The following is a 17,746-nucleotide window of genomic DNA, read 5'->3' as shown; positions in this document are numbered from 1 at the left end:
TTTTAAAGAAAGAAAGGCAGCAGTAAAGACAAAAACACCACAATGTTTAAATGTCACAAGTTAATGCACTCAGTACTCCATGTTGGGCTGGTGGGTGGGAAGGTAAAAATGATTTCTGGACTTGAGTCTGGCAGTATCAGGCCTTCTTATAACTTTGGTTGACACATGGATTCAGCTGGCCAGGAGAAGACTCATCAATGCCAGAAATTACATTTTGAAAGTGGATGAATGTGCTACAGAAAGCATAGCCAAAAGGCAGATGGCTCTAATCCACCATATACACGCAAACGTTGGAAGAATTGTTCTTAATTATGCACATTATAACTTTCAAATTAACTTCAGTTTATATGTTTCCAGTGCAGTTCTTTTGAGCAAGACAGCCTGCCTATGTCTGCTAAAGAGCCAGCATAGTTTGGTACAGTGGTTTGAAACTTCTTGGGCCAGGGGACAAATTTGGAATTTTTAAAGAATTGTGTGGGCACCAGTCACAAAATGGCTACCCCAAGATGGCGTGGCTTGGCACAAAATGGCTGCTGTGAGGGTGTAGTTGACACAGAATTGGGAGTACTAGTATTCCTATATAGCAAAGCATCAACTGATTGGGAGACCAGGGAGGGTTTAAATCCCTGCTTGGTCATGAAGTTCATGGGGCAATTTTCAGTCATTCACTCTCTTTCAGCCTAACCTACCTCATAGGACAGGCATGGCCAAACTTGGCCCTCCCTAGCTAACAGGGCCAGTGGTCAGGGACGATGGGAATTGTAGTCCCAAAACAGCTGGAGGACCAAGTTTGGCCATGCCTGTCATAGGAGATAGTGGGGACGGGGGGAACTATGAATGCCAGCTTGAGCTGCCTGGAAGATATAGTTGGCATGCGTCTATCTCGAGAGACAATGAAGTGCGTCTCTGGGGGTGAAGTAAAACCACTGTGTTAGCAGCACCGAAGTGACCTCCCCAGGGCATAAGCTTGGGTAGTGTGAACAGTCCTGAGACCTACAGGTATACAGTGGTACCTTGGTTTAAGAACAGCTTAGTTTATGAACAACTTGGATTAAGAACGCTGCAAACCTGGAAGTAGGTGTTTTGGTTTGTGAACTTTGCCTTGGAATAAGAAGATGTTTCGCTTCCTGTTGAGTGTGTTCCATTTGTAAATTGAGTCCCCCACTGCTATGGTAAAGCATGCCTTGGTTTAAGAACGGACTTCCGGAACAGATTAAGTTTGTAAACCAAGGTACCACTGAAAGGGCAGTGTAAAAATGTAATTAATAATAATAACAACTTGTTTCTGTCAAAATGTTTAAAAAATTACCCTGAACTTCTCACCATTCTCATTAATGATTATTATTCGCACGTTTTATGCATCATCTCATTTGGCCCATAGGCTGTCTCTCTGCCCTTGAAGGGTGTTTCAAGATGGGCAGCTTCCTGTGCTTTTATTTCAACAACATGGAAAAGCAAAAAAAATATGGATATTACTTTGGCCCTGCAATTGTGGTCTATGGAACAGATTGGCAAGGGCGGGCAGGGCGGGAGTTGCAGCTTTGTTCACGCTAAAGGGGTTGGGGGTGGCCTGGGGCACCGATCCATCTTCCTCCCACACTGCTGTGCGGATGACCCTTACCCAGACAGGAATGCCAGATCCCTGTGGTTAAAATAATAATGACTTGAATGGGACACGAAGGGCCCATTTTCTTCTAGGTTAAATGTGGATGTTTATGATGATCTCTGGAGCATTTGCGCAGATACATTTGCACGTATCTGAAATAGCTTTCTCGAGCAATAGCTTGTTTAGTGCTGCCATCTAATGAGCTCCCTTCAACCGACTTGCCCGCAGAATGGCTGATTCTCTTCTGTGCTGCCTGCCCAGCAGCCCTCTGTTTCTTGCCTAAACCTGCCTGAAGGCAATGTCGTTCTAAGGCTCTGAAATGCCACGTGCCTTGTAGAAAAGCATCCCAACCAAGTTTGTGGTTCTGTTTCTGCCAAGGTGCCGTTCGCCTTCGGCTTGCATAAAGGCAGGGAGACCTAGAGTCTGCAGATGGTGTCTTATAGATTATTTATTTAAAAACAGGATGGCACAAGGACTCTTAAGAGATCATACCTTGGCTCCTCCCCCCCCCTTTTCATAAAATGTCTTGGGATATTATATTGTGCACAGCACAGTCTTCCTCAGGGAAGAAGTCTGTATAAGGCAGGGTTTGCCGAATATGCCCCTTAAGAATAATAGAATTGTAGAGTTGGAAAGCATCCAGGACAGATTGACAGAGTACTGGTCACTATCACAGTCCCTTGGTGCCAGCCCAATAGTGGGGAGGGACTAATGGCTGTGGCAAACGGGATGTCCTAATAGCCCACTGGGGTGGGGCTGGACTACCATCTTCCATGCGCTCCTCATGTGCCTCCACCTCCCATAAAACTAGTTCTAAGTCCTTTGCAGACTAGTAAGGCACCAGGTTAATCATCTGATTTCTCAGTCCACCCCCACCCCCCAGATACAGTCGTACCTTGTTTTGCGACCGGGATCCATTCCGGAGCCCCGGATGCTAGATGAAAAGGATGCACAACAACGCACCACTCTGCACATGCACGCAGAGCAGTAAACCAGGAAATAACCCGCTCTGGTACTTCCAGGTTTGCCGCGAATGTTTGCCGAAATGGACGCTCAACGAGGCGGACTCAAAATGAGGTACCGCTGTACTTACTGTCCATTAGGTTACTTAGACCAGCGTTTCCCAAACTTGAGTCACCAGGTGTTTTTGGACTACAATTCCCATCATCCCTGAACACTGGTCCTGCTAGCTGGGGATGATCGGAGTTGCAGTCCAAAAACAGCTGGAGACCCAAGTTTGGGAATCCCTGACTTAGACCATTAGCTGAATAAGTGTTGGCATTTCATGCAGCAGAAAGCTGCAGTTCCTTCAGCTCTATGATGTTTTTCCACTATTTCATTCAGCTCTCTAAATAATAAACACTCTCAAAAGGCTGCATTTCATTAGCGGGGGGGGGGACGGGACGGGACTATTCGTACCTCTTTTCCCCAACCACGACTCGTAAATGTACCTAATTCATAGGAACTGCACCAATTCATATTTTCCTGGAACAATAGAAATCAGAGAATGGCTCAGGCCCAGAGAATGTATCTGGAGTTGTCTGATGTAGTTCCATCTCTGAAGATATGCAGGTCTGAGCCTGGCTAGTACCTGAGCAGGAGACTGTCTGGAGGAAAGGTGGGATTTAAAAGGAAATACTTTAAACACACACAGCACTTAGTAGCCAAGTACCTATTTTTTGATCAAGTCAATAGTTTCACTGGAAGGTCACTTCTAAGAAGTAGGGCTTTGAGGGACTGCTGTCCTGCCTCTAAACTGACCCTTATCGATGCAAAGTTGGGAACTGGAGGATGGAGGAAATAAGGTGGCACTCATTTAGAGGCTAAATTTTGCACGTAGGTTGCCAGTTGCTGCTAACCCCAAACATGGATGAAAGCTGCACCTCCGAAAGTAAACTTCCGCCTGAGGTTGAAATTTTATTTTCACATGTGTTATGTTCCCTTCTCAAGGGCACATAGACAATGTTTCAATTAAACCAAGCCTCAGATATACAATATTATTGCATGGCACGCCTTCTTTTTCAAAATCTGACAAGTCGCAAAAAAAGAAAAGAAAAAGCCCTTATTGTTTTGACCCAGGCTTGAAATCTTGTTCCAGATAGTATCTTGGAGCTCAACAGAAATCCCCACCTCCAACCACATGTCTTCAGTTTCTGACCACTGGCTCCTCTTCTCCTTTACAGAGTGGAGGCTGCGAGGGGGAGATTTTCAGTGGAGAAGTGGAACTGTGAGAGAGAAGGATATGTCATGGACACAGAATCATAGAATCTTAAGAGTTGGAAGGGATCCGAGGGTCATCTAGTCCAGCCCCCTTACAATGCAAGAATGTCAACAAAAGCACCCATGGCAGACCGGCCATCCAGCCTCTGCTTAAAAACCTCCAAGGAAGGAGAGCCCACAGCCTCTCAAGGGAGAAGTGTTTTTGTTTTGTTTTAAAAGTAGATTTGCTGTGCTACAGCAGCAGAGCATTATTATAATAATAATAACCATTAAGAAATTATATACCACCCTTCTTCAAAAGGCCACCTCTTTTTTTTTACAGCATAGCAACATAAACCACCTAATGCAAATACATAGCATAATCTTCATTAAATACAAAAAGCATAATATAATTATATAAACACGGTTCATAATAATTAGCAATGTATAATAATGCATAATGCCGAAAGAATACTTAATAGTACATAATAAGCATCAGGGTCAATTTTGTCACCCTGTCAACTTTCTTTGGGGGGGGGATTGGTGGTGTTTAATAAATAAGTCTGCCCAGCAGCAAACCCTAGAACTCTTCCCCCCTACAAACACAAGAGCCTAATAACATCGGAGGTTATTATCTGCTCATCTCAGGTACAACTAATTCACTTTAATTGCCCAGATCTAAGTTTCTTGTATGCACTTGAATCCCTCCCACAAAATACTGGCAGTCTGAGGTTGATGCCAGGATCATGTGGATTCAGCGGAACACAACGTGAGGTCCCCAGCTCTTGGAAACCTGTGAAGGGTTAAGAAGAACGACAGAGTTAGTTCGCTGCGCAGTGAGATGAGGAGACATCTACTTGCACAGTCAGGGCAGCGTATTACTCAACGTGTTAATTAAATTAAATCAGAACTTGTTTTGAATTGAGTGGGAAAGTATCAGGCGAAGAGAACTCGAGCCATTCCTGGCTCAGTTGTTGCAAAAAGAGGCTATATAAACGGGTGGCCAGCCTACAGCTTGCTGTTTTCCCAGGCAGCAAGCATTTGCTTGTGCTTTTCTGTATGTTTCCTCGTCCAAAATCTTCACCACTTGGGAAACAATTTGCATTAGTTCTTCATACGTTTCTGCCTTTTCTGTCCAAGAAGCTTGACATAACGTGTGTGTGTGTGTTAACTTGACAGGGCTTCACTTCCTTCTCTGCCCTCCCCCCTTCTTTTTGGAACTTGCTACAATATATTTTTCTGATAACTTTCCAAGAACTGCAGCGTTGTTAATGACTTTTGGAGCCCTTAAACAAATTGCTTATGTGTGTAGAATGTGCTTCTCTGCCCATATGTGAAAAAAACAAAAACCCTTTGGGTTCTTTTGTCCAGTCTTACAGCAGGCTTGCAGATGGCTTGGTCACCTGTGGCGAGTAGGATTGCTTTCAGGCAGGGGTGCATAACATATTGTTTTGCAGAAATACTGAGTTAGGCGAAATTGCGTACAAATAACTGTTAGGGGAAATTTGCACTAAAATGATGATGAATTTTCATGGGGGCTTTTTTTTTAAAAAAGCTATAAGCGGATGCAGCGGCGTAGCATGGGTTGTCAGCACCCGGGGCAAGGCAAGTAATTTGCGCCCCCTAACCCCTAACCTGCCGCCACTGCCAACTTCTTCTTGCTGCTGCCTGGTCTGGTGTGGTTCTCTTCCGCACTCAGCGCTGCGCTGGGCGGCCGCTGCACCGTCCCTCCCCCAGATAGTCCCTCGCTCTCTCTCCGCACCACACGCCTGGCACCCACCCCCTCCACAGTGGGCGGCAACCCAGCGGCTCGGATTGGATTCGCACAGCCAGCACTGCAGTGAGAGAGAGTGAGTGAGCCAGGTAGGGGCAGAGAGCTGCGAGTGTGAGCGCCCCCCCCAGATGTTGCGGCCGGGCCCCCCTGCACCCCCCACGCTACGCCACTGAGCGGATGTGGAAATATAGTTAAGTCAATTTAAGATTTGGAAAAATGAGAAACTGAAGTAAAGCTAAATGGACGGATTCACCCATCCCTAATTTACACAGAATGGTTTTGTATTAATGGCGTACGATTATCACATCTCTGTGTAAATTGCATTGGAGTAAACATTTTCCTAACAAAAAAAAAGCGTATAAAAACAGATATTTAAAAATGAGTGGCTTCTTGCTGGGATCATTGTTTTGACCATGCTGCAAGCTACATAGTGGGGAGCTTGCTTGGCAAGCTGGACTGGTTTCCAGCATCCTAGGAATTCACAGTCTAGCTGTTGCTCCTCCTCTGGGTATTTCCCAAGCTCTGCCCTCTTCTAGCACCACCCATTCTATTCAGTATGTCATACCTGAAGATTTGAGGTAGTGCTATTTGAAATTGACGTGCTATGGATGTTCTCAGAGGTACTGCATGGTAGATGAATCTTTGCCCCACAACAGGAAGAGGGGCCAGGTCATACAGGTCAGAATCATAGAATCTTGGAAGGGATCCAAGGGTCATCTAGTCCAACCCCCTGCAATGCAGGAATCTCCATGACAGATGACCATCCAACCTCTGCTTTAAAACCTCCAAGGAAGGAGAATCCACAACCTCCCGAGGGAGACCGTTCCAATGTAAAAAGCTCTTACCGTCAGAAAGTTTTTCCATAGGCTTAGTTAGAATCTCCTTTCTTGTGGCTTAAAGCCATTGGTTCAAGTCCTACCTTCTAGAGCAGGAGAAAAGAAGCTTGCTCCATCTTCCATGTGACAGCCCTTGAGATATTTGAAGACGGCTGTGGATGGCGTGTGGGTTAAACCACAGAGCCTAGGACTTGCCGATCAGAGGGTCGGCGGTTCGAATCCCCGTGATGGGGTGAGCTCCCGTTGCTCGGTCCCTGCTCCTGCCAACATAACAGTTCGAAAGCACGTCCAAGTGCAAGTAGATGAATAGGTACCACTCCGGCGGGAAGATAAACGGCGTTTCTGTGCGCTGCTCTGGTTCGCCAGAAGCGGCTTAGTCATGCTGGCCACATGACCCGGAAGCTGTACGCCGGTTCCCTTGGCCAATAAAGCGAGATGAGTGGCGTAACCCCAGAGTCTGTCACGACTTGACCTAGTGGTCAGGGGTCCCTTTACCTTTACCTTTACCTTTATCATACTTTCTCTCAGTCTCCTCTTTTCCAGGCTAAACCTACCCAGCTCCTTCAACCGTTCCTCATAAGGCTTGGCTTCTAGAAGTGTTCCATTTCTTCATACAGAATTCAGTGAAGACACAACCTTGCCCATTTTGCCTGGGAAGGGCTGTAGCATCTGCTTTGCATTCATAGGGTCCCGGGTTTGATCCCTGGCGCCTCCAAACAGGGCAGGAAATGTCCCCTGCCTGAAACCCTAGAGAGAGTTACTGCCAGTCAGTGGAGACAGTAGTGAGCTAGATGGACCAATGGTCTGACTCAATATAGGGCAGGCTTTCTAGGCCTAATATTTTGAAAGCATGGTAATTTTTGCATCTGCTATTTCTTCTGCAGGAAAAGAAAATCAGAGTGTCCCTGCCTTTGACAAGAGGACCAAGTGCCTTTATACCAGAAAAGGAAGTAAGTTTATTTCCCGCACCTTAAATGTGCAATAATGATGACGGGACAGACTCCTGTTGAATGATGTTCCCCCCTGCACCCTATGTTTCTTCCTGAGTGTCTAAACAGCTTTGACCCCAGGTTTATATCAGGCAAGTGACCGCTTGGCTTAAATTTCTTGGATGAGAATTCCAAAAGGGAAACTCACCTAGGAAACTCACCTGTTCAGCTCAGTCACATGACCTGGCAACCTGGCATAGAACTCTGATTTAAAGGCTTGTTTTCCCTCTGCCAGGCTTAGGCAGAGCAGTAGCCCCTGTCCCTGCCGCTGAACGGGGCTTGGATCTGGTGTAAACATACGCTTAAACCTGCTTTCTTTATGCCAGCTTCTTGGGCATGCAAGCATGCATTCTGTTGTGTGTTTCTGCAGGCTTTAATTTCTACTGAATGTTTATTTGCTAAAAAGATTTCTGGATGCACGGAATTGTTAAAAACCCTTTAATAAAGTAGGCTGTGATTATAGAAGTTTGTGCAACAGTAGATATTCTGTAGAGGCTATCTCACCAACAAGTTCTACAGAGATGGAGTAAACCACCATTTGAACTTAGTTTGTGGTTGTTATGGTTGTTGAAGTTGTTTGTTTTTGGAATGGTCATAGCTCCTCAAGGGTCTCATAAAAAAGGTGTTGAATATAATAATACTAATAGTAGTAGTAATACATTTATTGTCAATGTACAGTCTGTGTACAATGAAATTAACCAAGCCTCCCCCCCAAACACTCAATTTCATTGCACTCTGTGTGCATGTCGCACAACACACCAACCCCAAAAGTCAGTTGCACTATATTATTTTCCATTCAGCAGCTTAACAGCCCACGGATAGAAACTGTTTTTTAGCCTGTTGGTGCGACTGATTATAGTACAGTATAGAGGTAAATATAAGTATCCTCTCTAGCTAGCTTGTTTTGCTTATGTTCCCTGTAGGTTATCCAAGCCAACAGTCTGAATGAACGCATGCACCTGCTTGTGGAAGAATATTCTACATCGGGCCGCCTAGACAACATCACCCAGGTCATGAGTTTACACACTCAATACCTGGAGTCTTTCCTTCGCAGCCAGTTCTATATGTTGCGTATGGACGGGCCTCTTCCTTTGCCCTACCGGCACTACATTGCAATCATGGTATGTACTCAGAAACTCTACCTCTTATTGTTTCCTTCCCGGTTGTAGTTGACATTTGTATCCTTTCCAGCGCTTCTGCAAATCGAACCAACATTTCTTTGTTTCACTTTGTGAGGGTTTAAAAAGAAAAGAAAAAGGGTGAGATCTCACAAGTCTGGCATTTTTAAGAGCTTTAAATTTCAGCAGCTGGGCTTGAGGCAGGATCGAGCCTGGCTTTAGAAGAAAGGCACCAATCCCAGAGTATTAAGGGATTTATACCAGAGCTTGCATCCCAAGGTGATTGACATGCAGCCATAAATGAAATTGCTTCCCTGCGATCAATGACATGGACTATGTGCTGGATACTATTATAGAATATATATTTCACATGCAGGAACACTCAGAGCTGCACTCTGAATAAGTTATATGGATTTAGTTATTCAGTAAATAAATTTTATTTATTTACAGAATAAATTTATAAATTCTCAGCAGTGATCTGCTTCCCTTGGAACCTCAGGCCCAAGGCAGAATGTGGTTCCCCCAGGCCTCTCTATCTGGCTGTTTGACCTCTCCTCAGAGCACTCCCCTCATTGGCCTTGCTTTCCACACCAGGTGTCTGTGTGTTCTTGCCTGGCTGGAATATGCCATGGCTCAGTAAGGATCTGAACTTCAATATCTCCAGTCCAGGCCCAGCAGTTGAGCCACCACACACCACCTGCTCCTCTTTAAATTTCCATTTAAAATAAATAAAATGCAAAGCATAGTCCTTAAATTGCCAAATCCTGCAAGTAGTCAAAATATATTACTTAGCATTCATATGTTCAAAGTGTTTCACATATATTAGTCTGTCAACAACAAATCTATGAAGTCCTGTAAAATGAATCAATATTCTTATCCCCATAGTGTAGATGGGAGGACTGAGGCTCAAAGCTGGTGCTTTTCCCAAGGCCACGTTTTGAATTCACAGCAAGATTTGGCTGGAAGTGTCCTGGCTGCTCTGCTAGGGCATACTTGCAGACGTTCAGTATGCACATTTATCGCTTGCTTGGTTTTAAAAATCATGCTTTTCAAAACAGGTTTCTTGCTCTATCATCTGCCTTTCTGTTAGAGAAAACGAACTGGAATTTCTTGCACATGTGTTTAATGCGTGGTTCTCCGCCTTTATGACAATGCATTTTTCTCTCTTGTGCCTGCGCTTTCCTCCTTTCCTCAAGGAGAGTAGGCAGGTTTCGATCAGCTCACTTTCATCTTTGTTTCCGACTCCAGGCTGCTGCCAGGCACCAGTGTTCCTACCTTATAAACATGCATGTGGATGAGTTCCTGAAGACTGGAGGGATCCCAGAATGGCTGAATGGCTTGGAATACGTTCCACAAAGACTGAAAAACCTGAATGAAATCAATAAGCTTCTTGCACATCGACCCTGGCTAGTTTCAAAAGAGCACATTCAGGTATTTACTACAAATGAGAAACGCTCCAGTATTTGCATATGTGTAAATTACTACAGTGTCTATGTGTGCATTGTTGTTTTTTAAAAGGAATAAGATCTAGGAAGGAGGGAATCTCATTCGAACGTCTTCTTTTTTAACCTGATGAACTTGGCTTGGGTTTGTTTGTTTGAGTTTCTTGGAGCCAATTTCTTTGTAGGGACTTTCTTCTGCAGTGGGCCTGCCTAGGAATCCTATTTAAGCTTTTTTCAGAAGAGTGGTGTAATGGCTAAGTAATTTTTCCTCAAGCAATAACAGGGGGAGAGAGAGAAGTCAGTGATTTTTTAAAAAGAGCATCCAGGATACAGAAACGGCCACTTACAATCCTGGTTAAAGGCACAAGAGCCCATAGGAGCATAGGAAAGTACCTTAGGCCTGTGGTCCACCTTGGTATATCTAGCTCAGTAATGCCTGCACTGTCTGGCAATGGCTCTGCAAGGTGTCAGGCAGGGGCCATTCCCAGTCCTACATGGATTTGGTACAGATTGACCTTGGGATAATGTGTATACAAAGCAGATGCTCTGTCACTGCCCTTCCCATCTGTTGCCCAGAAAAAGGGTTGGAAAAGGATGGTAGAGCCTAAGTAGTGCTTACTTGTGACTTTTTAAAAAATGTATTTTATTTGTACTTTTCAGATATATACATTTCACTGATTTTACAATATCGTCTGCATATCCAAATTAACTTAACATACTCATTTATCTTATATATATATATATATATATATATATATATATATATACCCTTATGTAGCTGCAGGTTATTACAATAATCATGCCAGTGTTTCTATTTGTTTACAATATATATGTAAATATTCCATAAGCCATCTCTATTCTTTTATAAAAAGTTTGTTATCTTTATTTCTTATTCTTCTGATAAGTTTCGCCATTTCTGGGTATTCCATAAGTTTTTGTATCCATTCTTCCTTCGCTGGGACTTCTTCTTTCCAGTTTGGGGCAAGTAACATTACCGCTGTAGTCGCATACATGAATAAATTTCTATACAATTTAGGTAGTTCTGTCCCTATAATTCCCAAGAGAAAGGCTTCTGGGTTTTTTTTACAAACGTTATTTTTGACATCCTTTTCATTTCATTGTATAACATTTCCCAGTAACCCTTAACCTTCCTACAAGACCACCACATACGATAAAAATAACCTTTCTCTTTACATTTCCAACACTCATTTGATTTGGTTTTATACATTTTTGCAAGTTTACTTGGTGTTAGATGCCATCGATATATCATTTTCATATAATTTTCTCTTAAACGGTAGCATGCTGTACATTTTATATCCCTTGTGACTTGGCAGCCTTCTGGCATCGTTTCATACTGAATGCTCCCAACTTACCCCTCTCAAAATGGAAACTTGGAAGAGACCAGATAACTGTTGCCTTCCTGCCACTGGAATATTCCGTCTCCTTCCTGTGTCTGCATCTAACATATATGCATATGTCTTCCTTTTTTCATTCATTTCAGAAACTTGTCAAGACAGGGGAAAATAATTGGTCTCTTCCGGAACTGGTGCATGCTGTGGTCCTCTTGGCACACTACCATGCCTTGGCAAGCTTTGTCTTTGGTAGTGGCATCAATCCAGAGAGAGATCTCGATACCTCGAATGGCTACAGGCTCATATCAGTTAACAATTTCTGTGTCTGCGACCTTGCCAATGACAACAACATCGAAAACGCATCCCTCATAAGTAACAACTTTGGGGTTAGTCTTGCCAGATTTCTTTTCTTTAATTCCCATTTTGCTTGTCCCACTTTTTCTTCTTTTTCTGGAAGGGGCTTACAGGGTGGAGAGGAGGTGTGTTTCCTGCTTGTGGTTGAGAGATCAACTTTTTCCTGTGTTTGTCAGGGCTGGGGAATAGGGAGCTGAAACGCAAACCCCAGAAGAATTGGGATCCGAGTTGGGTGGGGTTTTGTGGGCAGATCCAAAAGAGAGGTCAGTTGAGAGGCAAGCTAGCTCTGCAGGACAGAATCGAGATGTCCGTTTCAGGGGAGGGGAAGCAACACCGGACTGCAAACGCAGCACTAACATGAAATATATTTCTCTTTCGCAAATCTTAAGTGTGCAAACTCTCACCAGAACACCACTTTGTTACTGCTGGTCTATGGCCATAATAAACTGATTGAACACTACTTCGCTTCTCCCTCCCAGCCCCATTTCCCCATACCTTGGTGTCTTCATTGGAACCAGCAAAATGACAGGCAGTCTTGAAAAGAGCCTTATTCTGTTGCCCAGGCAGTGTCTGAGGTTGCATCTGAAAGCACTTAATAGCCATGTGAGGTCAGGAGGAATCAGTGGGTTGCTGGGAGGGGCAGACCCATGCCAGAACATGGGAGGATCATGTTTCTCCTTTCTTCTCTGTTGCTCAGTTCTTCTCCTCCCAACATCTGGATGATCATAAACATTTTCACCCTCATCCTTAGGATGACCAAATTCTCCTCTGCTACCGTTTTTATTCCAAGTGACAACAGTCTAGTTCCATCCTGTTCCAACCAGAGCCTGACCCTTTTGTATAGCCCTAAACAGCAAACCTTTCTAGAGGAAGGAGCTACAAAGAGCTCTTGGGTTCTTCCAGATGACTAAAAATTGCCTTTTCTAAGATGGCTTTCGCATTCCTTACCAAGGATTCTGCTGGCCATATAAATCATGCAATTATGTTTATGAAACGTCAGTAGGCAGAGGTAACGAATGATTTTCATGATGTAATAGTGACTTACTTATGAAATGAAAAGTGGCTTTCTCAAATGATGTGTCACAACTTCTTTGGGGGATACTAAAAAGGGGGGATCAGATATCATTGACTGGCTTAGAGTAAAGTGATACAGGTAGATTGGAGGCAAAAGTGACAGTGTGCGGACTCTTAGGGGCTGAACTGGCAAATGCACAGCAGCATATTGGATTGGAATTTGCAAAGAAGAGCCTGGCACAAAAGAACTAAAGGAACGGGCTGGGTATGGTCAGAGCTTGTGGGTTCTGCCGCTGCATTGCAAACACAGAAAGTGATTCTAGACCCAAAAACAAGCTTCCGGAGGTTCTCTGCTTTCATTTTAAAACAGAAAGGAAGTTCCTTTCTCTTAACTGCTTTTACAATACACTTAAACATCTGTGGGCAATGCCTGCTGAAATTCCGTTAGCCAGAGGAGTGGCTGGATCAGATTGGTAGGATTCTTTAATGAGCCCCAGGAACGTTTGCATGATTTGGGCAGTGCATAAAACTTGCTTGGCGCAATTTTAAATCTGTTAGTGCATGCAGTGCACAGACCTGAGCGTTTCCCCAAAAATGTTGAGTATGGAACTGGGGGCCGAAGAGGGAATGATCTGTATTAGATCCTGAAGGATGTGATGTGTTTATAGATCTCAGATTCTTTAAGTGAGCTGGAGGCCCTGATGGACAGAATGAAAAGGCTGCAGGAGGAGAAGGAGGACGAGGAGGCCTCTCAGGAGGAAATGGATACTCGCTTTGAAAAGGAAAAGACTGAGAGCCTCCTGGTTGTCACTGAAGGTACTGCTCCTTTTCGTTTTAGTTGCTTTCGTTTAATCCAGTTTTCAGAGGTTTTGCTGAAGAGCAAAGAACACACACAACCAAGTTAAATAAAAACAGATGGAAAGGAAAACAAGAATTCCACTTTCTGATGTTTGATTGGAGCCAAGTTATACATGCAGAGGAATCCATTTTCTCTGGAATAAAGCTATACACTAGGTCAGAGGCTGCCTGTTTCATAGTATCATAGAATTGTAGCGTTGGAAGGGACCCCATGGATTATCTAGTAGTCCAGCCCCCTGCAATGTCCAATGTGGGGCTTGAACCCACCAACCTGAGATTGTAAGAGTCTCATGCTCTACCAACAGAGCTATGATTGCTCCCCTGTTTAAGAACAACAACTTGCCCATAGAAAAGTAGCTTGACAGCCTCTAGCTTAGCCTTCTTTCTGACATGTTACTGTTAAAAAATGAAATAAACTTGTGGAGAGTTTTGGAACATTCTTCAGCCTGATTAACCACCTGTGGCTGAAGCAACGCAATATCTAGAAGGCTAATCCACAGGGCCTTCTTCTGTAGGTAAATAATCCTTAGGAAAGAGGTTTATTTGGGACCTTGAGAAGATTTCGGAATGGCCTTTACACACTTGACATGAATAACTGAACCATCTTTGGTGACATGTATGCCTGTTTTAACAGCATTAATATTTGCTTTGGATTCCCTAAGAGCTTATAGGCATATGTGCATATAGAAAATACCTTTTTCTTACTGTATTCATGCTATGAATATTTAGAGAAAGAGAACTTGTCAGAGCTGCAGGCAAAATGCCCATAATTGTTCAGATGTTAGTGTCTGAAGTAGAATGGTGGTTTTGACATCTGGTTCAGGTGGAGTTGACATTTATTAGCAGAACGTTTGCTGGGTGGAGAGTTTGGCCTTGAATTTAACACCTTAGAGCACTTTCTCCATCACACTTCTGTGCTGTTTGAGTCCCGTGTTTTCAGGTGAGTCCCAGTTCAACCCAACATGGGGCCAGTTGAGTGATGCATTAAAATGCTGTAGCCATAGAGGAAGGTGGCAATCTTGGGGAAACCAAAAAGGCTGGCAGGCAACTGTTGAAGACCAAAATGGCACATCAGCTCCAGAAAATCTTATGTTGGAGCCAATCCAGGCACACATGATGCTTGAAGAGTTAACTTAAAGATAACGCAAAAGATTTTAGGTTTTGAAAGTGACTGGTGGCTAACACAGCCTAAGAAACTCAGTTTGAAAGTGGTCCGTTTTTTATTTTGTGAACTAAAAATTTCCTTGTGCCTCTTAGAATGGAAGAGTTCAAAAGCAAGCAAGGAACTTTAAGGTGGAAATTATTTCATCCCTGACAGTCAGCGTCTAATAGCCTAGTCATTAAAAGAAGCAGAAGCAGGCATGGACCTCCTTTCTGCATTAGTTCAAAACAGATTACAGGAACCAGGAAACAAAGGATAAGCCCAGGCTCAATAGCTCATTCCACCCCCCCCCAACTGCACTGAGGACCTATTTGGATGGTTGCCAAGCTGATTTCTTCCCACACAGATTTATGTTTTGATTGGCTAATGAGCCAGAAGGCAGGATAAAGGCAGCCTTGTGATTCTTGGATCAACTGATCCCCCCCCCCCCGGGTAGTGATTTTTCTAGCAGTAGACACAGGAGACTTTCCCCACCCCGGCTCATTAGGGCTCCTGAAAGTGAGCCAAGCTGGACCATCAAGGTCAACTGCAGTAACTTTGCAGCAGTCAGCTCTCCGGAAGTGTGATTAATGCGCTCAAGCCGCTTGGCAGACAGGAGGCGACGAGGTGGAGGTCATCTCTGGATGGGAGCAATTGGCCTTCCTTAGTGCTGGTGTTGCTGAAGTTCTTCCATGGTGCTTGGTTACAGAGCCATAAATCAACTTGCTGAACCCTTCCGCTCTAGCCAAATGGCTCTAATTTAAAGGGTTGGGTCGCCTGGATTTCTTTTTTCAGTGCATCTGATATCCCACAGTACATGACGCCAGGGTGGTTCATGATTGTCCCTTACTGATTCAACAGGGCTAACAATGATCACTGCCAGACATGCTCAGGCTGTGGCATCTCTTGTCATGTGCGTGGCTGGCAATCTTGAATTGGCGTCATGAGAAAGGACCTCTGTCCTTCTACAGGGGCTTTCCCCCTTCTTAAAGTGAGCCCCAGGGCTTAGGCGAACACCCCACTATGATACACAACCATGTCTGTGATTTGAGGCTTATGTGTGTATATGCCTGTTCAAGTAGCCTCTGTTTAGCTGGTCCCTATCCACCCCCTTTTCTGGACTTAGGTCTGTTTTATTAATTAAATGTATTAAGATTAAGATTAAGGATTAGACTTAGACACTGTGACTCGCTCAAAGTCACCCAGTGAGCTTCATACCTGAGTGAGGATTTGAACCCTGATCTCCGAGGTCCTTTCTAATCATCGAGGAGCCGGGCTTCCTTGCCTAGGCGTTGTGTGCATAAGGTCTTATTCAACTCTAAGGTTCTGTGTGCAGTGTGGGAGAGCACAAGACCCCCAAGCCTTGGTCCCATACCGTTGCATGTATATACTGCACAGTGTTCCGAAGTATAATATTTATGATCACCTGGTTCTTAAATTTGACTCCTCTGTTAGAGCTATTTTAAAACAATGTCTCTTAGAATAATAGAATTCTAGAGTTGGAAGGGACCTCGAGGGTCATCTAGTCCAACCCCCTGCAATTCAGGAATTTTGCCCACAGCCATCCCTGGGTGGGCTAGAACCACCAGCCTTCGGGTTGGTAGCCAGACAAACTGGCCCATTGCACCACAGGAGGGCTCTTCCATTCTTGATTACTTTGAACATCTCCAGTTCTGTTTCCTATCGGCTCCTTGCATTGCCTCAGGGTTAGTTAGTAAGTTAGTTAGTTATTAATCTCACTCCTCAGATGTCTCAAAACGATGTACAAAATGCAATGAAAATGCCAAAAAAAGAGAGAAAGTTTTTTTTTTTATAATCATATTTATTAAAATTTTCAATAATAACCGAATAGAAAAAATAGAAAAGATAGAGAAAAGAAAGAAAAAGAAAGACCAATTTTAAACCCTTATTTTCGTAACCTTCTTTCTGGGACTCCCTCCTTCCCCTCCCGACTGTATTCCCCTTTCCCTACGTTGGTTCCACAAGTTCTCGTTCCCAATTTAAACCTAATATGTTGTACCTATTAGCCAGTTTAAATTACAATCTTAACATCACTCCTCATCTTTAACAAAATAGAACAAAGATTTTTCCCCCAAGATCTACCCCGTTTCCTTCCACGAATTCCCCCTTTTTTTCCAAAACATGTCAAATCAAAATACCAAAGTTATATAGAAAGATAAAAGATAGAAGATAGAAGAAGATTCCAAAAGTTGGTTACATAGCCTTTGGATTCTAGAATTCCCCCTCCCTTCCCCGGTTTGGATTCCCCATGTCCATCAGTCTGTATGTTGTCGGCCTGGAGGTCTCAAGTCCACAGCCAAATTTTTCTCAATCCATCTTGCCGGTTTTCTTTAAATTTGCTTGTTTTGATAATGTTTAATTTCAAAAATCCAGTCTAATAGAGGCCTTTAATTTCCCTTGGTCATTTTTGCTCCTCCCATTTTTCTTTCCGTGGCGTAGTTGGTCCTTTGTTCTTTTGTTTCTCACTTTCTCAGGTTTCTATCTTGTTCAGCTGCAAAACCATTCTTATTCTGAAATCTAGTATCTCTACAGAGGTTTGTTATTCAGGAACAGAAACTTACGTCCAGTTCCTACCTTGCTTCAATAGAAAGATTCTATTGTGTTGTCACCTCTGTAGACAAAACAATATTTCAGTTTTGCTACTTTCCCAGAAGCTAAGACCAGTACACATCCCAGAGTAGTTTTCCACATACGCCACTTGTAATGTCCCAAAGCCCCTCTAGGGGGGTTGCAGTAACTTTGTGTCCTCTAATCCAAAAGTCAAGTTGTTGTTTCTTTTCCCCCCCGACATTTTGTATCCATATTTATGTCCAATTGTATCAAAATTAACCAGCAAAATACTTGTAACAAAGTCCTCTTTGTATTCTCAAGATTTGACAGCTACTTTGACAGCTGTCAAACTCTCCATCTCTCTCCGCCAGGTTCTCCGAATCGCCCCGGTTCCCGGGGGGGGGGGTTGCCTTTTCCCTCTCACCCTCGACTTTTCTCCTCCAGCACAATTTTTGTAGTATCCCATCGTGGAGTTGATATTTTTGTCAGCAA

General features: G+C 43.7%; 1 protein-coding gene across 1 annotated transcript in view; it reads left to right on the top strand.

The window, feature by feature from the left end:
* SESN3 (sestrin 3) overlaps positions 1–17,746 on the top strand; it is a 62,701-nt gene that overhangs the window by 38,090 nt on the left and 6,865 nt on the right. The window contains exons 2-6 of the mRNA XM_082219405.1: positions 7,300–7,365; positions 8,328–8,525; positions 9,771–9,953; positions 11,466–11,702; positions 13,353–13,500. Of these exons, the coding sequence (XP_082075531.1) occupies positions 7,300–7,365; positions 8,328–8,525; positions 9,771–9,953; positions 11,466–11,702; positions 13,353–13,500 (832 nt within the window). The remainder of the gene's footprint in view (positions 1–7,299; positions 7,366–8,327; positions 8,526–9,770; positions 9,954–11,465; positions 11,703–13,352; positions 13,501–17,746) is intronic.

The sequence above is a fragment of the Podarcis vaucheri genome, assembly GCF_965113315.1.
Source record: "Podarcis vaucheri genome assembly, chromosome: 4".
NCBI lineage: Eukaryota > Metazoa > Chordata > Lepidosauria > Squamata > Lacertidae > Podarcis > Podarcis vaucheri.
The sequence above is the reverse complement of the archived record's forward strand: the minus strand, read 5'-3'. Positions and strand labels throughout refer to the sequence as shown.